General features: G+C 37.5%; 1 protein-coding gene across 2 annotated transcripts in view; it reads left to right on the top strand.

Moving 5' to 3' along the window:
* Positions 1 to 22,204, top strand: part of LOC124171655 (synaptojanin-1) — a 73,429-nt gene that overhangs the window by 45,371 nt on the left and 5,854 nt on the right. Inside the window, exons 20-21 of one of the 2 annotated variants that reach the window (XM_046550878.1) lie at positions 717 to 925; positions 3,503 to 4,024. In XM_046550878.1, the coding sequence (XP_046406834.1) occupies positions 717 to 925; positions 3,503 to 3,838 (545 nt within the window). In that variant the 3' untranslated portion in view covers positions 3,839 to 4,024. Of the gene's footprint in view, positions 1 to 716; positions 926 to 3,502; positions 4,025 to 22,204 lie in introns of those variants that run through there. The other variant, XM_046550879.1, reaches the window with a different exon arrangement.

Raw genomic sequence — 22,204 nt, 5'->3', positions numbered from 1 at the left:
TTATGTTTTGGGGGAGTCCGGACCCCTCCCCCCCCGAAATTATTTAAGTTACAGAGTGTCACAATTGTTTAGTGGGATGTTATTGGTGCTTATATAAGTGCTTTCAAACCATTTAAAGATTCATCCAAGTCCGTTCCTGTGATTTGGATGGCACCTCATCTTAAGAGTGCCAAATGCTATTTTTAATTGAAAATTTCTTGAATGAGAAAATCACAGAAAGCCCCACAACCCGTTCTTCAATTTTCACAGGGAATCTCAAGAAGAATCTCTTTGTCGAAGTTTTTTAAGTGTTCTAACAATTAAATATCGGTCAATTTTTAATCACTTGTCTTTCTTTTTTATTTCTTGAGTCAATCTCAGTGTTACCATTCTGAAAGTATCCTCGTTTTATACAAGTAATAAGTATGCAATCTGGAATTTAAAAAAGATATAAAAGGGAAAAACAAGGGAAATTAAACATTAATAAGTTGTGATGGAAAAATAAATTTACCGAAATTTTAACTTAACCACTGTTAATTTTTTTTAAATGAACCACAACCATGAAGAAATGAAAAATCCTTAGATTCTAGAAAATATTTTTATCATTTGCAATCTCCTTCAAAGATTAAGAATCCCTTTTTTTGAGTTGCCTAAGGGATATTCTGAAATGATGGAGATTTTGGTGGCAGAAGGTTTGAAGCATGAATGCTTGAATCTTCTTCTCTGATTGGCCGTAGCAATCAACAAATTGGAGGAAGTGTATGCAGGCATGCTGCAGTCAGGAAGTTCTTCCGGAAAGACTTCCCCGACCGAGGGGGAAGGGGGGGATTTGCCAGCCGCAGCATCTCGAGGGAAGCCACCCCCCAGGCCGGCACCACCCTCCCGACCACCACCACCCCGCTCACCTCAAGGCTCACCGGCAGCATCAAAGAAGCCCATGCCCAAGGTAAGCATGGCTTGCATGTTTGATAGTGGGAGTGGTTTAGTTGACTTCCACATTCACTATTCACGCAATTCACTTCTTTATTTTTTTTAGCAAAAGATTCCCCCACGGCCATACACATTAACATATTACACATTCAACAATCTAATAATGTTCACCTAATGACCACTATCAATGTGCGTGTTTTGTTTCATATATGATATCACACAATTGTGTTGTGTAGTTTATTATTAAGAAACATGTTAACAGGAGGAAGTTTTATTCATGTGACTGCCCAGATTCAAACAGTTTGTATGTGCCGATATCACCAATTTTAAATGGTTAAGTCCTTGAAGATTGTTCTTGCTGAGCTCTAGTAAAATTTCTTCTTCAACTCGAGTAGGTATTCATGAAGTACTCCCATATCACTCTTTTCATGATTTATTGAGTTGGGATAAAGCAAAGAAAAAGGTGTAATGTCATCTTTCTTACAATTAATAAATTCATTGGCTCTAGAGAAGAAAATCTTTAGAATTTATTATTGAGTTTGTGTCAGTGATTTCCAACTCTGATGTGGATGAAGGATATGCACGCAAGCTGTGAGTTCTGTTCAAATGTCATGGGTCCAATGTCCAATGAATAGGGACATGCAAAATTTGGAAATTTAATGATGCAAAATTGTATCTGAATTTAGGGGCTCTCCCACCAATAAACCTATTATCAACTCTTACAAAGGAACAGGATTGGTGTTGTGACGGAGACATTTCTATCTGATAAACTAAACCATAAATCCGGATGAAATGCGATGTTTTTTTGCATCAGTAAATTTCCTTACCTTAATAACAAACTAGCCATGCAATTTCTAAGTGCCGTACTGAATAGAAATCATGCAAAGCATTGCTTTATCTGTCATTATCGCAATGCACAGCCGACGAAGCCACTTTTCTACATACTAAGTGCATTTACGTGATCATTCTATTATTTTGGTATTCTCCGTTGAAAATTGAAGCAATTACAGATAAAATATTGCGGTTATTTAATGCCTCCAATGCTTCTATTTATCCATGTTTATTGTTTCTGTATGTCTTGTAATTTTATTTTTGCTTTAATACACCCTAATCAATGGTATGCAAATCTAGGAGCTAATAGGTGGGCCCACTGCAAGGATGGCATAATTTGCATCCATCATGTTGTCTTTTAAATAACACCAATTTCAACATAAACAGCACTACTTTTGCACAAAATGACACCAATTTTGGCCATAGTATAACAAGACCACCTTGTGTATGACTCTACTCATGGAATATAATCTGTGCCTTATTTCATCCCCACGGAGTGGCAACCTCTAGAGCTGAAGTGTTGTCCTTATGACATCAAAATCACCTGGTATTATGGGAGTGCACAAAGTGATGGTAATTCATAGTCCATTTTTAAATTAAATTACATTCTCACTTGAGTTACCCATTCATTACACAAATTAGGCTCTACAATGTATATCATAAAATAAAAATACTTTGTTCTATTCCACTCTTTATTTTAAATATGTAGTACAACCTGGGTTGCTGCATATCATGATATCATCACCTTATAGCATGTTATGCAGAAACTCGGATAGCATGTTATGCATAGTTTCTGTCATCACCTGATGATAGCATTGATATGCAGAAACCTGGGTCATACTACATATTTAAAATAAAATGTGGAATATAACAAAGTATTTTTATTCTATGATGAAGCAGTTCCGCAAAGTAACGCCAAAAACTGTGTCTTACATCTACAGTGTATATTTTGTAACTCTCTAGGAGCTTCATCTTTAAAACTTTATGCTATGAATACAATGATTTAGAGTCTAAGGTGGAAATTCATTCTAATTACATGGTAAATCATAAAGAATAACCAAGAATGATGCCTCCATTGTAGGCCAAAATCAAAAACATCCAGGCATTCATCATCAGTCCTCTTTTTCCAAATTTCCCATTGTCACCTCTGTTACAAGAATATTACATCTGTGCATGAGGACTACATTTGAGCAAAATCTGAGACTGAAAGACTTAAATCTGAAGCACTATCATTTGACGACTTAAGGTGTGATGAACAGTAGGTAAATCTATCATTTGTTTTCAAAAATAAAAAAAATTGCTTTCTATGATTTGTTAACATTTTTGTAAACTTTTCCTGACACTTATGTTCTCATTGGCGAAGCAAGCTCACCAAAGCCAAGGCTAATAATATTTTTTATAACGTTACTTTTATGTTTGGAGTTTGAGTTAAGTATTGGAATTAACAAGTTGTGTCCATTTTGTGAGTCCCCACTGTTTGTCCTGGGCTCAAGTGATAAATGCAGAAGGTTATTCAAGAAAGTTGAATATTAGTTTTTTTCTGGCCAAAATTACAGCTTGCCGCCCGTAAACACTCTTATATTTTGGCAAAATCTGATATATTGGCTCTCCACGCTGTAAGGGTGAATATGATCAGAGTTTCATGAGGCCATCTTGGCTTCTTTGAGCTGAGGAGGACACAGACCACCCTTTTGGAACTTGCATGCCAGAATATTACAATTTGATGGCTGAGGTTTCCTCTCTCTACTCCCAATGTTATCAGGCGGGCGTGATTAGTTTCCCAGCGAGGCCCCCGATGCCACAGCCCCCACGGCCTCCCCCCTGCCAGGCGCCACCTGCCGTGCCTTCTCCACCTCCCGAAGAACCCAAGGGGGGTAGTGGGGACGATGAGGTGGAGGTGTCCCTCCCTGCCCCCTCAGAGCCTCCGCCGCCCCCACCACCAGCTGAGGCACCCAGCAAGGGCCCACCCCCTCTCCCCATGCGGCAGCGACCCCCTGGGCCGAGTGGTGATGCCCCCTCACAGCCCCCTCCCCCTGTACCTGCTCGCTCTGGTGCTCCACCACCAATCCCAGCGAGAAACCAGCCTCCGCAGAGCTGAACCAAAGCCTAATTTGGATCACCCTGGCTTGACAATGGAAGTAGTGCCCAAGGGAAAAGTACCTATACTCTGGGAAGACAGATTGCTTGTCTGTGGTGTTAATTTATGGTATTATTTATTGATCTGTTACCTGGCCATTTGTTAGGTCTTTAGAATACGTATTTACATTAAAGTGCTGTAATAGTTTACTCTCGTGATAATTGATCTTTCATGGCCACCAAATATTCTTTATGTTGCCCATAGGTATTTTATGTGCATTTTTGTCAGAATTTAACAGTTGTCTGGATGCACTTTATTTGTAACAACACCTTCCTGGATATTTGATAAGCCAGGAGCAAGTCGAATAGGATGACATGGTACATATTTTTCACATGCTCAGTATTAAGAAATGCTTAATTCATTAGATTAAAATTTTTGATGGTCAAGTATGTGAAATTAATAAGAAACTCATTGGATGGGCCATTTTTGCCGAGTCCTCTGAGCCAACTTATTTTTGTCTGGTATCAAAGCTGGTGGAATACCTTGTCTAGTTATTTTTATGTGCTGAAAATGTTATTTACATTTTCATTTTGAATCTTCGTAATTTTTATTTGCATTATCAGTACTATTCATGAGTAGGTTTCATTGTATTCATGAGTTTCATTGATATGACCTTTTTATCTACTCCCTGGGTTGCTAGATTTCTTTGTGTGTGTTCAGTCAACAAATCCATAAGAAGAAGAAGTTGTATATTCAAGCACTTAAACTTAGGAAAGAAGTCATATGTTTGTTGTGCACTGAGTGTTCCTTCAATTGTGATTTTGATATTCTGATACTGCAAATTCCTTCATTAATGCCTGTTTGGTGTATTAGTACTTAAATCAGTTAGACTTGCAGCTTACTTTAAACCTATTTGAAAATGTAATAATTAATCTCATCTTAAATTTTTACATACCACTTTTAGATACCATAATGTGGGATTCTTACCAACTTTAGACGTTTGACTTCAGTTATTTTAGTTTCCTCGGTAGCGGCGGAAGAGTCATTCTTTCTCAGATAGTGAAATATGCAGATATATTCTCATTTAGATATTCAAAATCTTAAACACCAATTATCTCACTTCTAGCTGAGCCACCAAGCCCCTCATTTTCAACGGTTGCTTTTAATGACTTGAGTGAGACTATATAGCGGATTTGATTAGCTGAGAATACAATACGACCATCAAAAACCTTCTTGAATGTCTTGGCAATGAGTGGACACCTGAGCAGCATCACTTAGCTCTTTCATGTTGATGTTTTTATTCCCACTATTATTTTGGTGTTTTCGTGGCATAAGCAGCTGTTAGACAGCTAGGCCTATAATAGATTTCACTTTTCACCAAAATGCCAATGAGGAATGTTTAATATATGTATGTAAGTTTGACACTCCTCATTTCCCATTCTATTTTTGCTGCATTTTTGATGCATTAGAATTAAGAATGAATGGGTGCACCTCATCCGTCTACATTTTTGTGGACATCCATGAAATCTTTCTCTTTGATACAAAGCTATTCAAATTCTGTATCAAGTCCTATTTGAAGTAAACGGAGATAACTTTGTGGGCAGATGTCTTGCAGATTTTATCATCTAAAATTTACCTTTTGTGAAAACTTGCTGATGAATAATTGTCACATGGAGGAGGTTATTCTTGATTAATGAGCTTAGAGGCAGTGTTGAAGGAGTTTTTTCAATATTTGCTTCTAGTATCTGTTTTAGTTCTGATAGAGTTGAGGGTTTCCTAGTGATTAGGTCTGAGGAATTATCATCTATGTATATAAAAGAGGATGTCTGTTTGTCTGTCATCTATGCGTTTCCATGTGGCTGCATGGATTGTGACCAAAGTTTGTACATAATTGCATCTCATACTCCCAAAGCCCATAGTGCTACTTTTGGTTGGACGCAGCCTCAAGTTGTTTTCTCATTACAATGTGTTACGTCATGTCGTTCAACTTCTGTGACTGGACATCGTGCTGGGTAGTCACACCTCTTGACACTCTCAAATGGAAAATTATGACTCAAAGGATACTACTCTTACCTATTAATCCTCTCTGTGCAAACCTTTTTGCTGGGGTATGAGAGTTCACTAGACATGTACACAAGTATGGACAAACATAGCCATCAATGTTGTGGAGTGCATTTTTGGCTGATCTCGTGTGCGTTAGATGGAAATCGTTTTTTCCATTGCTTGTCGTACAGTGTAGCTGCCATGTGATCATCAATTTCAACTTCCAAGTTTCCCACTTCTCTGGATACTATCTTCCACGAGCAACATGGTGTGGCCTGTTAGTTTTTAATAATTTAATATTGCTCTTTCCATATTTGTATTAGTGAATGCCAAAGATATTTAATTGAGCAAATTTTATGCAATCATCATCACTTGATATCCGTTTGCTGTAGTATCCAAAGAAGCATTCTCCTCTGCATTCATTGGCAGCAATGGTAGATGCACATGTAATCTTCTTTGGTGATGAACTTAATGAATTTTTTTTGTTAGAGCTGTGCAAACATTTAACTTTTACCTGGAGTCTAGAGTTGAGTGTAGGAAGAATAAGTTGCAAGTCAAGTTTGAGCCATAATGTTATATTTTAGAGTTTTAGCAAAATATTACATCCATTAACTCTAATTAAATTCCAAATTATCTGGTTTACGCTCACAATGAAATTTTTTTATCATGACGTAACGATGCACCTACTTATTGTGTTGCTTGGAGTTGGTGGAACATATGTTTTGTGTCTAATGTGAACTTGGTTGCTAGGCAGTTTTGTAGTCTACCCTTCTGCCGTATCATATTTAAACATGTAAATATTGTAGAGCTCTCCCTCTAATTTACTCTTCTTTATTTGCAGAAGAAAAGGTCTAAAATATAAAGTAGAGGGAATTAAAGAGGTCTATTTAAACAGATTTAATTCATAATGCATGGGTCTCTACATATTTCCTTTTAACTTTCAGATGATACTGTGCATTATATGACCTGATAATGGAGGTGTTAATGAAAACTGAAGTAAATTAAGTAAATGTATTCATTGGACCTCAATAAGTTTACTTGTCATTTCAAAAAGACAAAGGTTCTAACGTTTAAAAAAAAGTCTTCTTTTTGAGGGGACAAGCTTAGCCTTTTTGAAATTTATAGGGTTTTATGTCACTAGAATGTTTTAGAAATCCAATATTTTCATTACTCAATCAAATTTGTCAAGCCTCGTGAAGAAATGATGCTTTTCAAAGAACCTCTCATAATTACATATATGTTAAATTTATTTCATTCCTGTCAGCATGGAATATTGTAACTACGAGGTTTGCATCTGGTTGCCTCTTTGCCCTCGACTATAGTTGGTCCCAAGTGAATTGCATCTCTTGTTTAGAACAGCTCATGTTCGTTTGTGCTAGTATGTTTCTTTTCATAGCAGCTTTTGGTTTCTTGTGTCCAAACTTAAGTTGTTTTCACTTTCCTTTTTTAGCATTGCTGGGGAATCATTATTCATGATGACAGATGAATCAATAGCCCATTTCATGAAACTTTCTCACCATGAAAATTGTTTGATTAGATTTTTGTGATAGTTCATTTTTATGCTTCCTGCAATTACAACTGTTGTGACTGATTCTATTGATATATCTCATTGAAAAGTTTATATTTTTAAATAAGCATGCTATCTGCCATTAGATAAGGGTGCCCATTGGCTTAAAATGTTGAAAGATGCACCAGATATTGAAGAACCTAAATTTGTAGCTTATAGGGAGTATCCACATATTTTGAGATGCAAGTGGTTCAAGTAACAGGCAGGTCACCTTTTTTTTTATTACCTGTACTGTGCATAGGAATGTTTCATGCAGTAACACTTTGATTGGTGGGATACCATAGGCAACTGGAGTACTGTATTTCTCCGAATATAGTCCCCCTCTGAATATAGTCCCCCCCTAATTTCGAGGCTTCAGTTTCAGGAAAAATTATAAAAATGCTTCTGAATATAGTCCCCTCTTTACTTTTACCATTGGCATTTTTGGAAAAAAGGGGGGACTATATTCAGACAAATACAGTACATTTATGGCACTCCAACTATCTGGAGCCATTGTGGCTAATATTCTTGCTTTATTGCTGCATGTATTTGAAAGATCTATTCAGCCTTTGTCTCCCTGTAAGGTATCATGAATTGCATTGTTCGAGTCAAATCATAAGAAAATGTTAGCACCAAAGTGTATAGTAAAATGTATACCTATACTTAATGTTAGAGCATAAAAATTTCATGTTCTATTCTATAATTTCAACATGTCATTCGTATGAAAATGATTTTAGTCTGACGAGGAGACATTAAGTTCAAGATATTCATTGACTTTTACATTTGATTCATGAACCCACGATCGTCCCTGGAATGAATTTTGATGGGACCCAGATAGCACTGACATCTGTAATACACCTGTATTTTTCTAGTATTCTTACTTTACTTATGTATTCGTACAGCTGTATTACATATGTATTATTTGTGTATTTTGACATGAGCAAATAATACATATGTAATACTGCTGTGAGAGTACACCAATTATAAAAATGTATTTGTACAGCTATATTGCAGATGTAATACTAGTGTATTTTTACATATGTGTAAATACAGCTGAATTACAGTAGTATGAAGTCATCATCACCTCTGATATTCTTGAATTAATATTCAGGTAAAAATCATTGAATAGTAGGATTTATTTTCTTCCTATAATTCCATTTATATTGCCAGTGCCTTCTTTGGAACTTATTTTCATGTATGAATGCTGATGATGTTTCATCATTCGTTATGATTCCTCCTGCCTCCCTGCGCTCAATCGCCATATTATTAGACATCTTTGAAAGCCATCTATTGGATGAAACCAGCACTTTGGAATAGTCTTCCCTCTGCAACATTGATTTCAAATATACAAGAATTGCCTTGAGAAAAAATTCCCCCGGTCCAGGGGAATTTTTTCTCATTTGATTTCAAGTCGCGTGCCATCTCCCGCGTTACAATTGATCTTGGTGCTTTTCACAGACCTCAAACGTTTTTTTCACGTTCTTCATCATATTTCACTCATTTCATTTGCAACTCATCTTCATTCATTTTCATAATCGCCATTCCATGAATCGTTGCGAATGGAAGGATGGCTAACATGTGGATCGTGCATCTAAATTCATGATGGCCGTATGCAAAATGTTATTTATAATATAAACGACGGCAAAATTTTAAACTCCAGGCATATAAAAAGGTACTTCATTGATTGAAAAAAACGAAATTTACTAATATTTGATGAGAAATTAGGGCCTAGCAATGATTTTCAGCTCAAAACCATGTGTCAAACATTTTTTATGTACATCCTAATGTTGGTACTTATTGCCCAATTACATTGCTATGTCTCAAAATCGGGGAATAGGATTTCTTTGTTGTTATCTACGCATGGAAAAAATTTTTTGATGAATATTACTGGGTAAGCAATGATATTAACTGAAATACCTTTGGGCTAGCATTGTTTATGAACATTTTCCTCATCAGGCAACTCACTTTTTTCTTCATTTTAGCTTAACACCTTGTAAATAATAAATTGTAAATGTCAGTAAAAAATAAATGTCAGTAATTTCTTCTGAGTTTCATACAGTGGCTAATTTGAGTGGAATCTGCATTTTCAAGGTGATTGAGCTCATTGTAATGAATACAATTCATACTATTGAGCGAGAAGCATAATTAGGATGTATCCATAAATAGGATATACATGTGTATGCAAATGGAAATATACTTTAATACAGCTGCATACATGTGTATTCGCTCTGTATATTAATTAGCTTTATATGTACATATACACCTGTAATACTTGTGTGAATCCCATGTATTTTCCAGAAAAACACAGCAGTAATACACATATACTACAGCTGTATGGCAGGACTTTTGAACTAGGTTTACATGTGATATACAGCTGTATTACAGATGTATACATCAGCTATAAATCATGTATTACGCATGGAATACAGCTGTATTACAGGTTTAATACTTGTTTTGTGCTATCTGGGGACCGTTATCAAAAACAACTAATTTGTCTTCTATGTGATAAAGTATGTGAAGTTGTATTTTTGATAGGCGTATTTGTAAAATGCTGTAAATTTCCCTCTGCTGCTTGATTACATAAATACTCTTGAAATTCTTCCTGTGACTAAGGCCTATGAACATGAGTAGTTTCTATCTCCTCATGCGTGGAACTTATTTTGTTTGGATGGTTTTTCACTCCGTATTAGTTGCATTTATCATTTACTTCATAGTTAATGATTTTGTCCTGGGATATTTATTATTTATCCTTTAATAACTATTCATTCAGTGAATTTTAAATCAATTAATTTGTCTCTCAAAGTTTTTACATCCTAATTGAAAGGTGAGTGCTGTTGTCAGCTTTCAAATTTAGTGAAGGGATTTTTTGCTGAGGTTTTGCATTGAGCATGTTTTGTTTCTTGATGAATAGCTCAGGTGCGTAGATGTGAGGTGCTGCTCCTAGTTCCCATTTATGCATTTTTATGTCCACTTATTCAAATGCTGACGCTATGCATTCCGAATTTTTGTGTATATTTATTTTCTGAGTTATTTCTGTGGCAAGAATGAGGTATTGGTTGTAAATATTTCTCTGAAGAACCCTCTCAAATTTACTCCCATCTATTTTCTAAGGCGTTGGACTCCTTATCTAATTCTCTCTTAAAGAGGTGCTCATTTATTTTAACCTCCCATGTGTATGATGTAAGTCTGAAGTCAGTGAGTATGCGTTATATGGTGAGGTCTGGTTGTTGTGTTTCTTGCACCTTATTTAGAAAAACTGGTTTTTTTGTCACAGAATCTTGATAGAACCATGGAGTAAATGAGGCAAACTTTGATCTTCAGGGGCTTAGGAGGAATGTGATACTTAGAGATTGTTCAGTTTTGCCTTAGCAGTTAGTACCTCAGAGCGAAAACATTATGTTTATTACAATTTTAATTAACATTGGCCTAATTATCTTGAATGTCAGATATTGTGCATAAATTTTCCAATTGCACAGTAAGTGTTTTTTGAAAAATAGACCAAAAATTGTCTCCTAAGAACTTCCAGAGATAAACTGCATTCCATTCCTTTGTGCATTTTGTTGTAAACCTTATAATGTTTTAAAAATATTCCTTTGGGGTTAGATTGGAGCTATGAGCTATGCATTTGTTCTTTTTGATTAATTTTATTTGAGCAATCTGTTAAATGTGTAATTATTTGGCTGTGTAATTTGCCTTTTGCCCGTGTTTTTGAAATGCTGAGTCAATATAATGATGTTGTAGATTTCTGCTCATGTTCTAGCCATGGTAATCACAGTGAAATAGAAAGCCATTTCGTTAGTAAGATCTGTGTAGAAGCGGTAATGTGTAATTTGAAACATTCAGAAATAGTCCTATTCCATTGCTGGTTTCCACCCAAGAAGGCTCAGTTGCTGCTTCTTCTTCCTTATTTACCATTATAATTTTTACATGGTCATAATATTTTCTGTAAATTATTGGGAAGAGGATACTTCAAATTTCCTCAATGCTGGTCCTCTGTAACTGAGAAAGAACTAAATTGGTAAATGTTATATTATGTTGGTTTTTTCTTATCTTGGAAAATCAATGCCTTATAGATTTGGTGAAGGAGAAGTCTTTTGAAGCATTTAAGTATTCAAACAGCATTTGGAGTTCTCTGTTACACAAGTGGCATCATTTATAGAAAATCGTCATGCATGGATGATTCTCTGGGCTGTATTCCTGATCTTTTTTAACGTTTCCAATGTGTGTTTTCTACCTGGCCACCATGAAAGACAGAAGCCGGAGCAGTTTGCATGAAAGAGGAAATGTGTGCATATTTTTTTATTTTCATAAGTCTTTTGTCGTATGATTATGAACGGTTGCGTAAAATACATTGCATTGTTTTAATTATCATTTATGCATTTTATTTGTAATTAGCATTTTATTTTATTTTCTGTGGCTATATATTGCCAGAGTACTGGTTGTCCTTTGTCCATCTAAAGATTTTGCGGTTCATCTTTTTGTTGAGTAGAATATTGTTGTTTTTAATTCATTTATTGAGTGTAAAATTTTCGAGTACCTAATGAAACAAATGCTTCATTTGAGTGGGCTGCATCTGGTGTTTTGACAGCAGGAGAATGCGTAAATTAATTAAATACTTCAAAATTCATGTTGTGGGCATGGTAAGCCCTTGAATGAGTACTGAAATAGACTATGATGAATTCTTGTTTCACTTGAAAGTAATGAGTCACCCACCTGAATTTCTTCCATATTTTTTACGTCAATAACCTGGTACAGCAATATTTCCTTTGTCTGATGTGTTTTGTGTTACCAATTAGATTTGTTGAGGGTTTTATGTTGGTATTTTTTCTTCCAAAGAAATTTTCTAGTCTTATTTTCAAGAAGAAACTATTCTGATGCATGTGATGGTGAGTAAAGTAAATAATCAGCCTTCAGAGGTAACTCACATCATAATGCCTTAATTCATAAGAAGAATATTGGACCTGTCTACTCATAATCTGTTAGATAGGTTAACTCATTATTTGTTGGATGTTGATTGTACTGTTTCATGCTATGTGAATTGTCGTCACAGACTGTGTATTGGGCAGAGTAATCCCATCTCCTAAAATGGTGACATTTTAAAGCTGATTGCATTGTAGAACTTAAAATGTAATTAATGTATGTTAACCACTGCAATACTTGATGTAACAAGCAGAATTGTTGCCTGATGAGCAGAAAATTCTGTTTTGTGATGTATTTTTTGTTAAATATTCTGTAGAGAAACTGAGCTTCCTAATTAAATGATGTATAAATGAGTAGTGATTGCTGTATGAGCTAAAGTAGATGATCTTGTTGAATTTGACCATGAAAATTTTGTTGCAATTTGAGTAGTTTTCATGTAATGTACAGCTAATATTTGTATATGATGGTTAAGTTGTTTAGTATGGCTGATTTATGAAGTAATTATCGGGTAATTATAAAGAAGTTATTTCAAATCCTAAGTATTGGTTTGTGCTTTTTTACGTTGTACTTGTAGACCTCGTCTATTTAACAATTTTAATGGCTAATCCCAACTAAGCTAGTGGGTGATCCTTGTGCAGTGGACTTTTAATGCACCTGCATTGGATGATAGTGAAGAAATTTGAGAATATTGGTGCAAATAGTAATAATTTTAATATTAAATGCATCATTTGATAAAATCTTCATGTTTTCATTGATTCTCTGAGTCTGTTATTCAGTACTTAAAAGAAGCTATCAATCAAGATGGATTTGTTATCTGTAAAAAGTAACTAGACCAGAACATATTGTTATTCGTGGAATCTTGAAATTTATTTTTAGAGAATTATATTGATGCATCATATTTTGAGTCTACCAAAGGTATTGAGCAGGTTATCATTCTGTAAATTTGTAGGGTTATAACATTGTAGAAAATAGCATTTTATGTTCATCCTTGGACAATAAATGATTGTTCCACTAAGGTTTGTTTCTTATAATTTATTGTCTGTTTTTGCGGAAGAATGGATTGCAGAGTAATATAGTTCATGATGAACCCTAGCCTCCCCCTTCATCCCCTGAAACCTGTATGAATTCTCTTTCTTAGGCTCAGTTTTTTAGGTTTTGGTCTACTTCTAATCTGGCAGTGAAACTCAGAAAGGTCTTCCTCCTATGTCTCCATTTCCTATGATCCGTAGCCACCATGCCTCTAGAAGCTTTCCTTAAGCGTAAAGGTGGTCATTATGATTCTTGGGTATCTCTCTTAACATTTCATCTACATTCCCTGGTATAATCATAACCCTGATGCACTGACTGCCCCATTGATTGTGGTTCATTTTTTACCTCTAATTTTGGACACTTTCCCTCGAGCGATATTCATGAAAATTGGCATACTCATCGGGAAAGAGCATATGTTTTGTCAAGTGTAAGCAAAGTTTTACAATTTTAACCTTTTGACCACACTATGTGGATCCAAATCAAAATCTAAAATTTGCTATATGGGGCTCCAATGTTAAAAAATTCAAGATAGAAAAAAGTCTGACTTTCATTGACCAAGATGTCTATTCTTAGGTTTTCAGACACAACAAAAACATAACAAAAATTTTATTTTAAACAACAATTAAGACCATTGACTCAGTCAGGTTACAGTCAAGGTTAAGGGGAGGCAAAAAGAATAGCATGCCAATTAAGGTGTCAATTCATGGGTTTTAAAGTATGCCCAAGTCAGTGGTATAGTCCAAATATCCATCTTATCCACTAATTGACCTCCACAGCTAATATGGAGGAAGGTCGTGGAGGTATTCATCGGGCTATTATGACAACGATGTCGAATCATAGAATTTAGAGGGTCACTTGTGCAGATTGCAGATCCATATTGCTAGTTTTTACTTCCAAAGGCCATAATGCAGGGTCAAAGGTCGTAGAAAAATGTTTTAAATACCTGGGGAATTATTATGCCCAACCAAATGTTTTAAAGGGTGAACAAGTGAGTGTCATTGTCCACATACCCATATTGATAAATTGTTATCCGCCTGAGGTCATATGGTGGCCAAAGTTCACATACGCGTGCACAGATATATTTGGGCAATCAACCCGCCAACCAAAAGGTTTTAATGGTTTCCCAAAACAGTTGTCCAGTGAAGATATCTGCCTTGATAGATGTTGACCTCCAAAGGACTCAATGAGGTCAAAGGTCACAGAAACATGCACTGGAATATCAGTACTGCCAACTTGACAAACTACAGACTGTTGCACAGGTCGTGAGTCATTTAGACCTCTAATTTTAGTAAGTAGTAGTAAGGAGACGTAGGCGCGTTGCATTACATTCCCTATGAAGAATTTCCATTATGACATTCACCTTTGACCCCCATTATGACCTTCGGATTTCAAATAATCAACCATATGGATTCATTAACTGCAAAACTTTAAAACCTATGGTTCCACACGTTGGTTGTCATTATGGCCTGGCGTTTAACCTATGACCTTTGACCCCCATTATGACCTTTGGAGGTCAAAAAACTAAAATCAACAATACCTATGCAAAACTGACTTGGGCACTCTTTTAAACCTATGGTTCCACGCGATATTTGACATGATGGCCCAACATTTAACTCAATGACCTTTGACCTCCGTAGTAGCCTTGGAGGAATTTGTTGATAAAATGGAAATTTGGACAATACCAATGGCTTGGGCACCCTTAAAAACCCATGGATCGACACCATTGTTGGTATGCCATTCTTTTTGCCACCCCTATGACTTAGACTGCGACCTGACTGGGTCAACGGTTGAATTTTCGTACATGAAAGCGTTATTTTTGGTTTTCTCTTGTTCAAAAACTTTAGAATTGACATCTTCGTCAATGAAATTCCGCCTTTTTTCTATTTCGATTTTTTAAAATTCAAACCCCATAAGGCAAATTCAAAATTTTGGTTTGGACCCACATTGTGAGGTCAATAGTTATAAATTGTAAAATTTTTCGTTCCTTCGACAAAACTTAGGACCTTTCCCTAAAAGTATGTTGATAAAACTAATGTTGATGAATATTACTCGAGGCGAAGCTACTAAAATTAGAGGTCAAATATGACACACGACCTGCGGGATAGTCTGTATAGTTCGTATACCTACATATACGGGGTTCGTATGTATAATGGGTGCTCGATGAAATGCTGATGTCCAAATATCAATTTTATTGAATTGGTGATTACGAAGGAGAAGGGGGGCGGATACTAGGCAATAACTTTATTGAAAAGGTAAATAAAATAACATTTCGCTTTCCAAATAAAAAATTGGTTTGTTTTTAGATTCAAATTTTATTCCGGAATTGCGGATGAATTCAATAGAATGAAAACAGTCGAAGTCATATAAATGGTAATTGCCTACAGTTCAACGTCCCTAAATAACGTAACGTAATTAAATTTCGGCTACTCAAAACCCCTCCCGTTACTGCTTAGCGACCCCATACTTACTCGACGTTCTGGAGTCGCTCCAATTCAACGTCAACGCGAATGCAGCTCTCTTGCGGCACATCATTCTCACCGCCATTGACGTTCTGTTCAAACCAGAGACCCTGACCATGGCTCACCACCGAATTGAGATTAGCCTCGAAGGACGAGGACTACAGATTATTGTTACGTCACCCCTCACCTGGGTCAACTACAAGCGTATGCGGAATTCTACCTTGCAGCTTTTTCGGAACACTAAGGGTTGGTTCTTTGAGGAGAAACTGCAGAAGGCTTCTGGAAAACTGTGCGGGAGGGCTACGAAAGGGACTTTTGGAGGAGATTGCCGTTCCTGCAGTGGAACTTCTTCGCTTGCACCCCGGCAGACGGAGTCGCTGCCTCCGGTCACCCGCCACACCCCTCCCCCCGTCCACTAGTACCCTTACTCTGCCTTTGCCTTATCCCGGAAGAGTGCGTCGACGAGGCTGTTGCGAGGTTACGCTCGCGTACCCCCGGTCCTGACGGTATCGTGCCGGACATGATCCGTATATTACTCCCTGCGCTCAGGAAACCAGTGGTTCAGGTCTTTAGTGCCAGCATTGACCGCTCCGTGCACCAGGAAGATGATCCGCATAGTCCCCTACCCAAAATCCCGAATCCCAAGGAGCCATGCCACTAGCGACCGATTGCGGTAATTGTATCGGGAAGATCCTCGATCTTATCATCCTCCGATAGCTGACGACCCACATCGTGGAGAACGGGATGCTGAGTGTGTGGGCGCTCCAGGCGAACCACAGCACACAGACGGCTGTGGTGGGTGTGCTGGACCCCATCTGGGAGGCCATCGACCGGAGGAGATTGACCGTGGCAATCTCCTTGGACGTCACCAGGGCCTGCGACACCGTGCGCCATCAGCTATTGTTAGAGGTGCCGAGAGGGAGGGTCGAGAGGTATTTGACGTGCGGCCATCGCTTCTGGAGACGCCACCCTGTCCCCTTGGCGTGACTTTCCGCGGGGTGTCCCGCAGGGATCATGTTTTCCCCCCTCTCTTTCATTGATCGCATTTCCAGGTTGCCGACGCTCAGCAGAATAATGATATTCGCAGACCAGGGGCGCAGCTAGGAATTAAGGCTGGGGGGTTTTTAGGTGAAACTAATACAAGGGTGTGTGGGGTATGGTATACCCACCAGGATAAGCGGTAGGTGCGAGATTAATAAATTGCGGAATTTTAAGATAAATGGTTAAAATGGTGAGTTTTACGGCTTTCTGAGGGATATTTTATTAATCCTCACACTATTTGATTAGTTATATCAATACAATTAAGTAAAATTGATTAAAATTAAAAATTTCTCTGGGCTCTGGGGGGGGTTTATCCCTCAAAACCCCCCTCGCTGCGCCACTGTCGCGGACGACATCCTGCTGTGGCTGGATACGGGGGTGGACATGCTCAACGAATGTGTGAGATGAATGAATGGGGATATTGAATGCGTGTGTGAGTGGATCTTTAAGGCGAAAGGTGATTGCCCCGTCAATGGTTTCCCTAATTTTAGTGATGCAAAATTTCCTGCTGTAGAGAGATACTCATTTATGTAGTAAGCTCTCTTTGCTAGCCTGTTAAACTGTTAATACATTTCATGGTTTTTCCGTTACTCGTAATTTTCCTGTATAAAAACAGACTTAATTTTCCTCTTCCATTTTTTATTTCCCTTTTTTAATTTTAGTCTTGATTGCTCTTCTGCTGCATACTAATTCTCTTCGTACACGATTTCAGGTGAATTTCCCAGGCTATGGGTATGATACTACCATTACGGTGAGGGTGTTAGTCATCTTCAGTTTTGTTGTTAGTCTGTTTGTTCGTGAAAGCACTGGATCTCTTTAGCAGTCTTCTGGGATTGAGTTTACTACTCTCGGCTGCCTAATGCGGTTTGTGCCTTCTTTCAAGAAATATATCTGTAGTTCTTCCAAAGGAGTCCATTTATAATGCCATCGTGAACGTGGTTCTAGGGACCAAAATTAGTTTCTCTTCGTTGGTGGTCACTAGGGCGGATCGGAAAAAATCGATTTTTTTCAAATGCATCCGGCCCAATGAAAAAAAGATGTGGAACTGAACAAAAATAAGGCCTGAAATTTTTTAGACCTCTAGGTGAACCCGTGACCATCGCTCAAATGCCATTTAGGGGGAGAGGGTCAAAAATAAAATATTTTATGGTCATTCCTAATAGATTTTTGAGGAGGAGATTTTTTTTATAGATTTTTGAATTACTGAGCTTTAGGACAAAAATTTCGTGCATTTTGACGTATCTGCAACCGTTACGCCATAAAATGCCAAATTTGAGTGCGCGTCCGAGGATAAAATATTCCAACCCCCCACGCAGCGTCGCGGATAGAGGAGCGGCAGGCTGCTCGCGTCCCCACTTCGCACGCCTCTCCCCCTCCAACGCCCCGAATACAGCAAAATTCATCCTGCGTGTGCTGCTTGGACGGCGCTTATCTTTGATAATAGAAATCGGCAGATGGTAGGGGGTAAAAAAGAATGCGTAGTGACACGACTCGCCCCTTTTGTGGCGTCTCGTCGGCGTAAAACAAATCGATGTTTCCAGCTTTTAGAGAAGTAATGAAATATTTTTGAAATGTTCGCGATATTTTTAGATCCGAGAACGCAGTCAAGGAGTCTTTGGTCTATGAAGCGGCCACTCGAGTGGCTAAAATGGTTTGCGAACTATGGAGACGCGCTTCTCTTCCGTAATGTCAGTTACTAAATGGATTTCACGGTACCATAGGAAGTACTAAAATTTACGGAAAAATGTGAATTGGCCAAAAGATGGGTAAAATTGAAAAATAAACTCAAACTCTTGTAAAGCAACATTTGAAAGTTCGCGATATTTGCGTGTGTAAGGGCAAGAGGGAGTTAGGTTCCCCCTAATGAAGAAGCATTTTTGGGAGGCCAGCGGATGAAACGAAAGTTAAAGACTTTGGTTGGAGAGAGTCAACATCATCAATTCTTGTGAGGGAAAATAGTGTCAAAATTTTTCTTCATCAATTCATCCGAATAAAACTAAAAAGACGAGAAATCAGCCGGTTTTTATCTCTACGTTCCTCATGAAATGAACATTAAGAACTAAAATTAGCCTGGACCTTCTGCGGGGAAAATGCGTCTGCCAACTGTGTTAAAGGTTTAATATGTTCAAGAACCGGCGCACAGTGGTCTGAAATCGAATAAAGCTAACCAAAAATCAATATATCGACTTTTTCATTTAGCACCGGGAATGGTACATCATAATTTTAGAATGTCTAGGGCATTAAAACTGTAGTTTAATTATATTAAAAAATTAATAGCTCGCCAAAAGTCAACAAAAATCTACGCAATCTTCAGGGCTCTATTTTCACGAAAAAGTTCAATCTAAGTTCCCCAAACAAAGAAATACTATTCTTTTAATTAATGAAGAACAAACTTTTGTTATAGTGAATTGTTTTTATTATTTAGACTTTTTTATAATATCACCGTATTTCGTTAATTTTTAACCTAATGCTAGAATTAAAGTAGTTATCGCCGCTTGCCGCTACTGAGATACTTACACTAGCAGTTAGACTGAAGTCGATATTATTAGACAGAAAAGAAAAATCTTGCTCCAACTTGCACCCCTCCGATTTTCCTCCACCGAGACACGATTCTTCGATTCCGCTTGGCCGATGATTTTATAAGGGAATTTAGTAAACCTGCCAGGTAATAGCGAAACATATGTAAACTTCACGCAAGTAATCCCATGTAAACTGATTAAATATTTTATCTAAATTTTTAATTATTCTTGGAAAGTATAATTTGGTATCAGCAGTAAATGAATTTATCCTGTTTTAATTGCAGGTAGTACAGATATCTGTTGATCTCATAAAAATATATCATTTGAGGGCAATATCCAGTGGCTTAACTCTTAATTATAAGGCATTCTCGGACTACTGCAGAGAACTGCCGCATAATGCGTCAAGATCTACCCATGGTATTACATGCCTACCGTGATGCACAAGGTACTTCCGCATGGGAGCGACGTTGCAAAAGAGGCGATATTTCCCAAGACACAACTTTCTGAAGAGGCGATGGAAGGTCGAAATTAGGACCCTAGGATAAGCAGGAATTAATCAGAATTATTCAGGAGGAAGCATTCCAGATAGGTCACGAGTATCACGTCACCTTATGAAAAGATTGTTCGTAGCGCCTAATCCATTTCCTTTCTCCATCCTTAAAATCAAACTCTTGTGACGAACTGAGTTCATCGGAGGATTGAAAAATGAAATTCGGTAAATGAAAAAAATACAATTAGTAGATTACTTAAAAAAAGGATAGTAATAGGTGACTTCCAAAATATATATTCCTTTAATATTCCAATCCATCCTTCTAATTCTTGCCATTTATAATTATTTGGTGATGTTGTTATTCCATTGATGCTATTTTATTTTTGATCTAACTTTTCATTTACGGATTTAGCAACAATTTAAAAATGTTTGCTAATGCCTTTGTAGGATTTCATTTTAAATTTAAATTTATCAAATCTGTGCCTAAGTAAATTTGTTAATGATGGATGACCGAAAGAGAAATTTGCCCTAGACAAAGTAACCACCGTCTCAAGATGAGATACAAAGATAAATGAAAAATGATAAACTCATTAATATAGGATTTTAGAATATTCATTTCGCCCGGAAAAGGAAAACTCTTGTGGAGGAGTCCAAATACCGCCCAAGGCTGTGCGTCGTAATAAAACGTCTCTTTCCCCGCGACCCTCATCGGCGAGGATGAAAAGGAAGGGTATGGACAAAGAGTAAGGGTTTTTGCTATTCCCAGAAACTGTTTATTTCTCTCTTTCTCTGTCGCATGCCGACTTAATCTCTTAACGATACTTTCAATATCCGAAGTATACTTTTTATCCGTAGAATGGTTCGGACAAAAATCTAATCCTTACCATCTTTACTAGAATAATGCGTCGAATGGTCAAGTCGATCGATCGATTATCGTGGTAATAGTGTTTTAGGTCAATACTAACTATTAGCCATGCCTCAAATGACGATTTATAATAATTAATTCTCAAATAACTTGTAAAATCGACCGCACTTACCCAGACTCATGGTCCCGCGTCGCGTAGCTCAGACTTGACCTGCGATCGAAAAATCGCTCTCATTTCATTGGCCGAAAACTTTTTTTCCAAGATTTCTTCGTAGTATTCTTATGAAATCTATAATTCACACTCTGATATAAATTTCTCGAGTTACATATAGGGTAAACGAAAGATAATGTCTACTTTATTTTAAATTCCAAGCGAAAATGGGTATGCAATTTTGTGTTGTTAAACCATGCAGATGTAAAGCGTCGCATAAAAATCATACCACCGCAACACCATCTGCTTAAGATCAAAGGTTTTCGGAGAAAAACGAGATCGCGCGCTTTTTTGAAAAATTGGTCTTGTTTGAGCTACTGTATCTCATCAACGCATCACGTTTATGTAAAATAGCATACAAATCCATAATCGGCAATCATTTATAAGTATTTACGCTAAGTCTCTCTCTCAAAAAAAGCCATTTTGGACTTCAGTCCGGCTTTTTCCGATTTCGGACCCCTGTACGCCGCGCCATGAACGGCGACCGGCGTAAAGTCGTCTCGTCCGACAGCTGCCTGAATCTCACCGCACCGTGTCGTGGCATGACCTATTGAGAACTGGTCATGGCCGTGGACGGCAGCCGGGGAAAGGTCGGCTCGTCTGAAAGCGGCCTTACCCTTGCCGATATGGCCTGTCGAAGTATATTTTTTACTTTAATAATTCCAATACTCAGAGGTAAGTAAATGCACTGATCATACTCATCGCGTTAAAGCGATTAAATATGTTTTTTGATTGAGGTTCTACGATGAGAAAAAAGGATTTTACGAAAAGCTATCAAATATATACCGATTGCCTATAGAGAATTGGCAACGACGAAATTTTTTGAGGGGAGGGGAAAGCAAACAATCCTTCTTCTCCCTCCTCTCCACTAAGCTTCTCCAGGTGTATGAGTGTATCCAGAATAATGGTGACGAGGTTTCGCAAAGGTATTTGGCAGGGTGTGAGTTTTCACCGACCTGCACTACTTTATTCATTCTTCTACAGTGCGTTCCACATTCAGTTGACAGCATGGGTTCTTATGGAGATTCGTTTCCCACGTCATTTGACATATTCTGACAATGATCTCATTTCTCATACTTTGTCTACAGCGGAGCGGAGCACATAATGGGAGAATGGCTTTGGTGGGGGATAATTCCTGTTTTCAAATCGCTACACGAATGTAATGATATGGAATGGAAAGAATTTTTACGGTCACTGGAGTTGCATTTCATATGATTTCATTGTAGAGGCACAGAGGATCCAAGTTTCCCATGGGTTTCCAGCA

Source organism: Ischnura elegans, chromosome X (assembly GCF_921293095.1).
Source record: "Ischnura elegans chromosome X, ioIscEleg1.1, whole genome shotgun sequence".
Taxonomy (NCBI): domain Eukaryota; kingdom Metazoa; phylum Arthropoda; class Insecta; order Odonata; family Coenagrionidae; genus Ischnura; species Ischnura elegans.
This window is presented reverse-complemented; position numbering and strand designations above follow the sequence as displayed.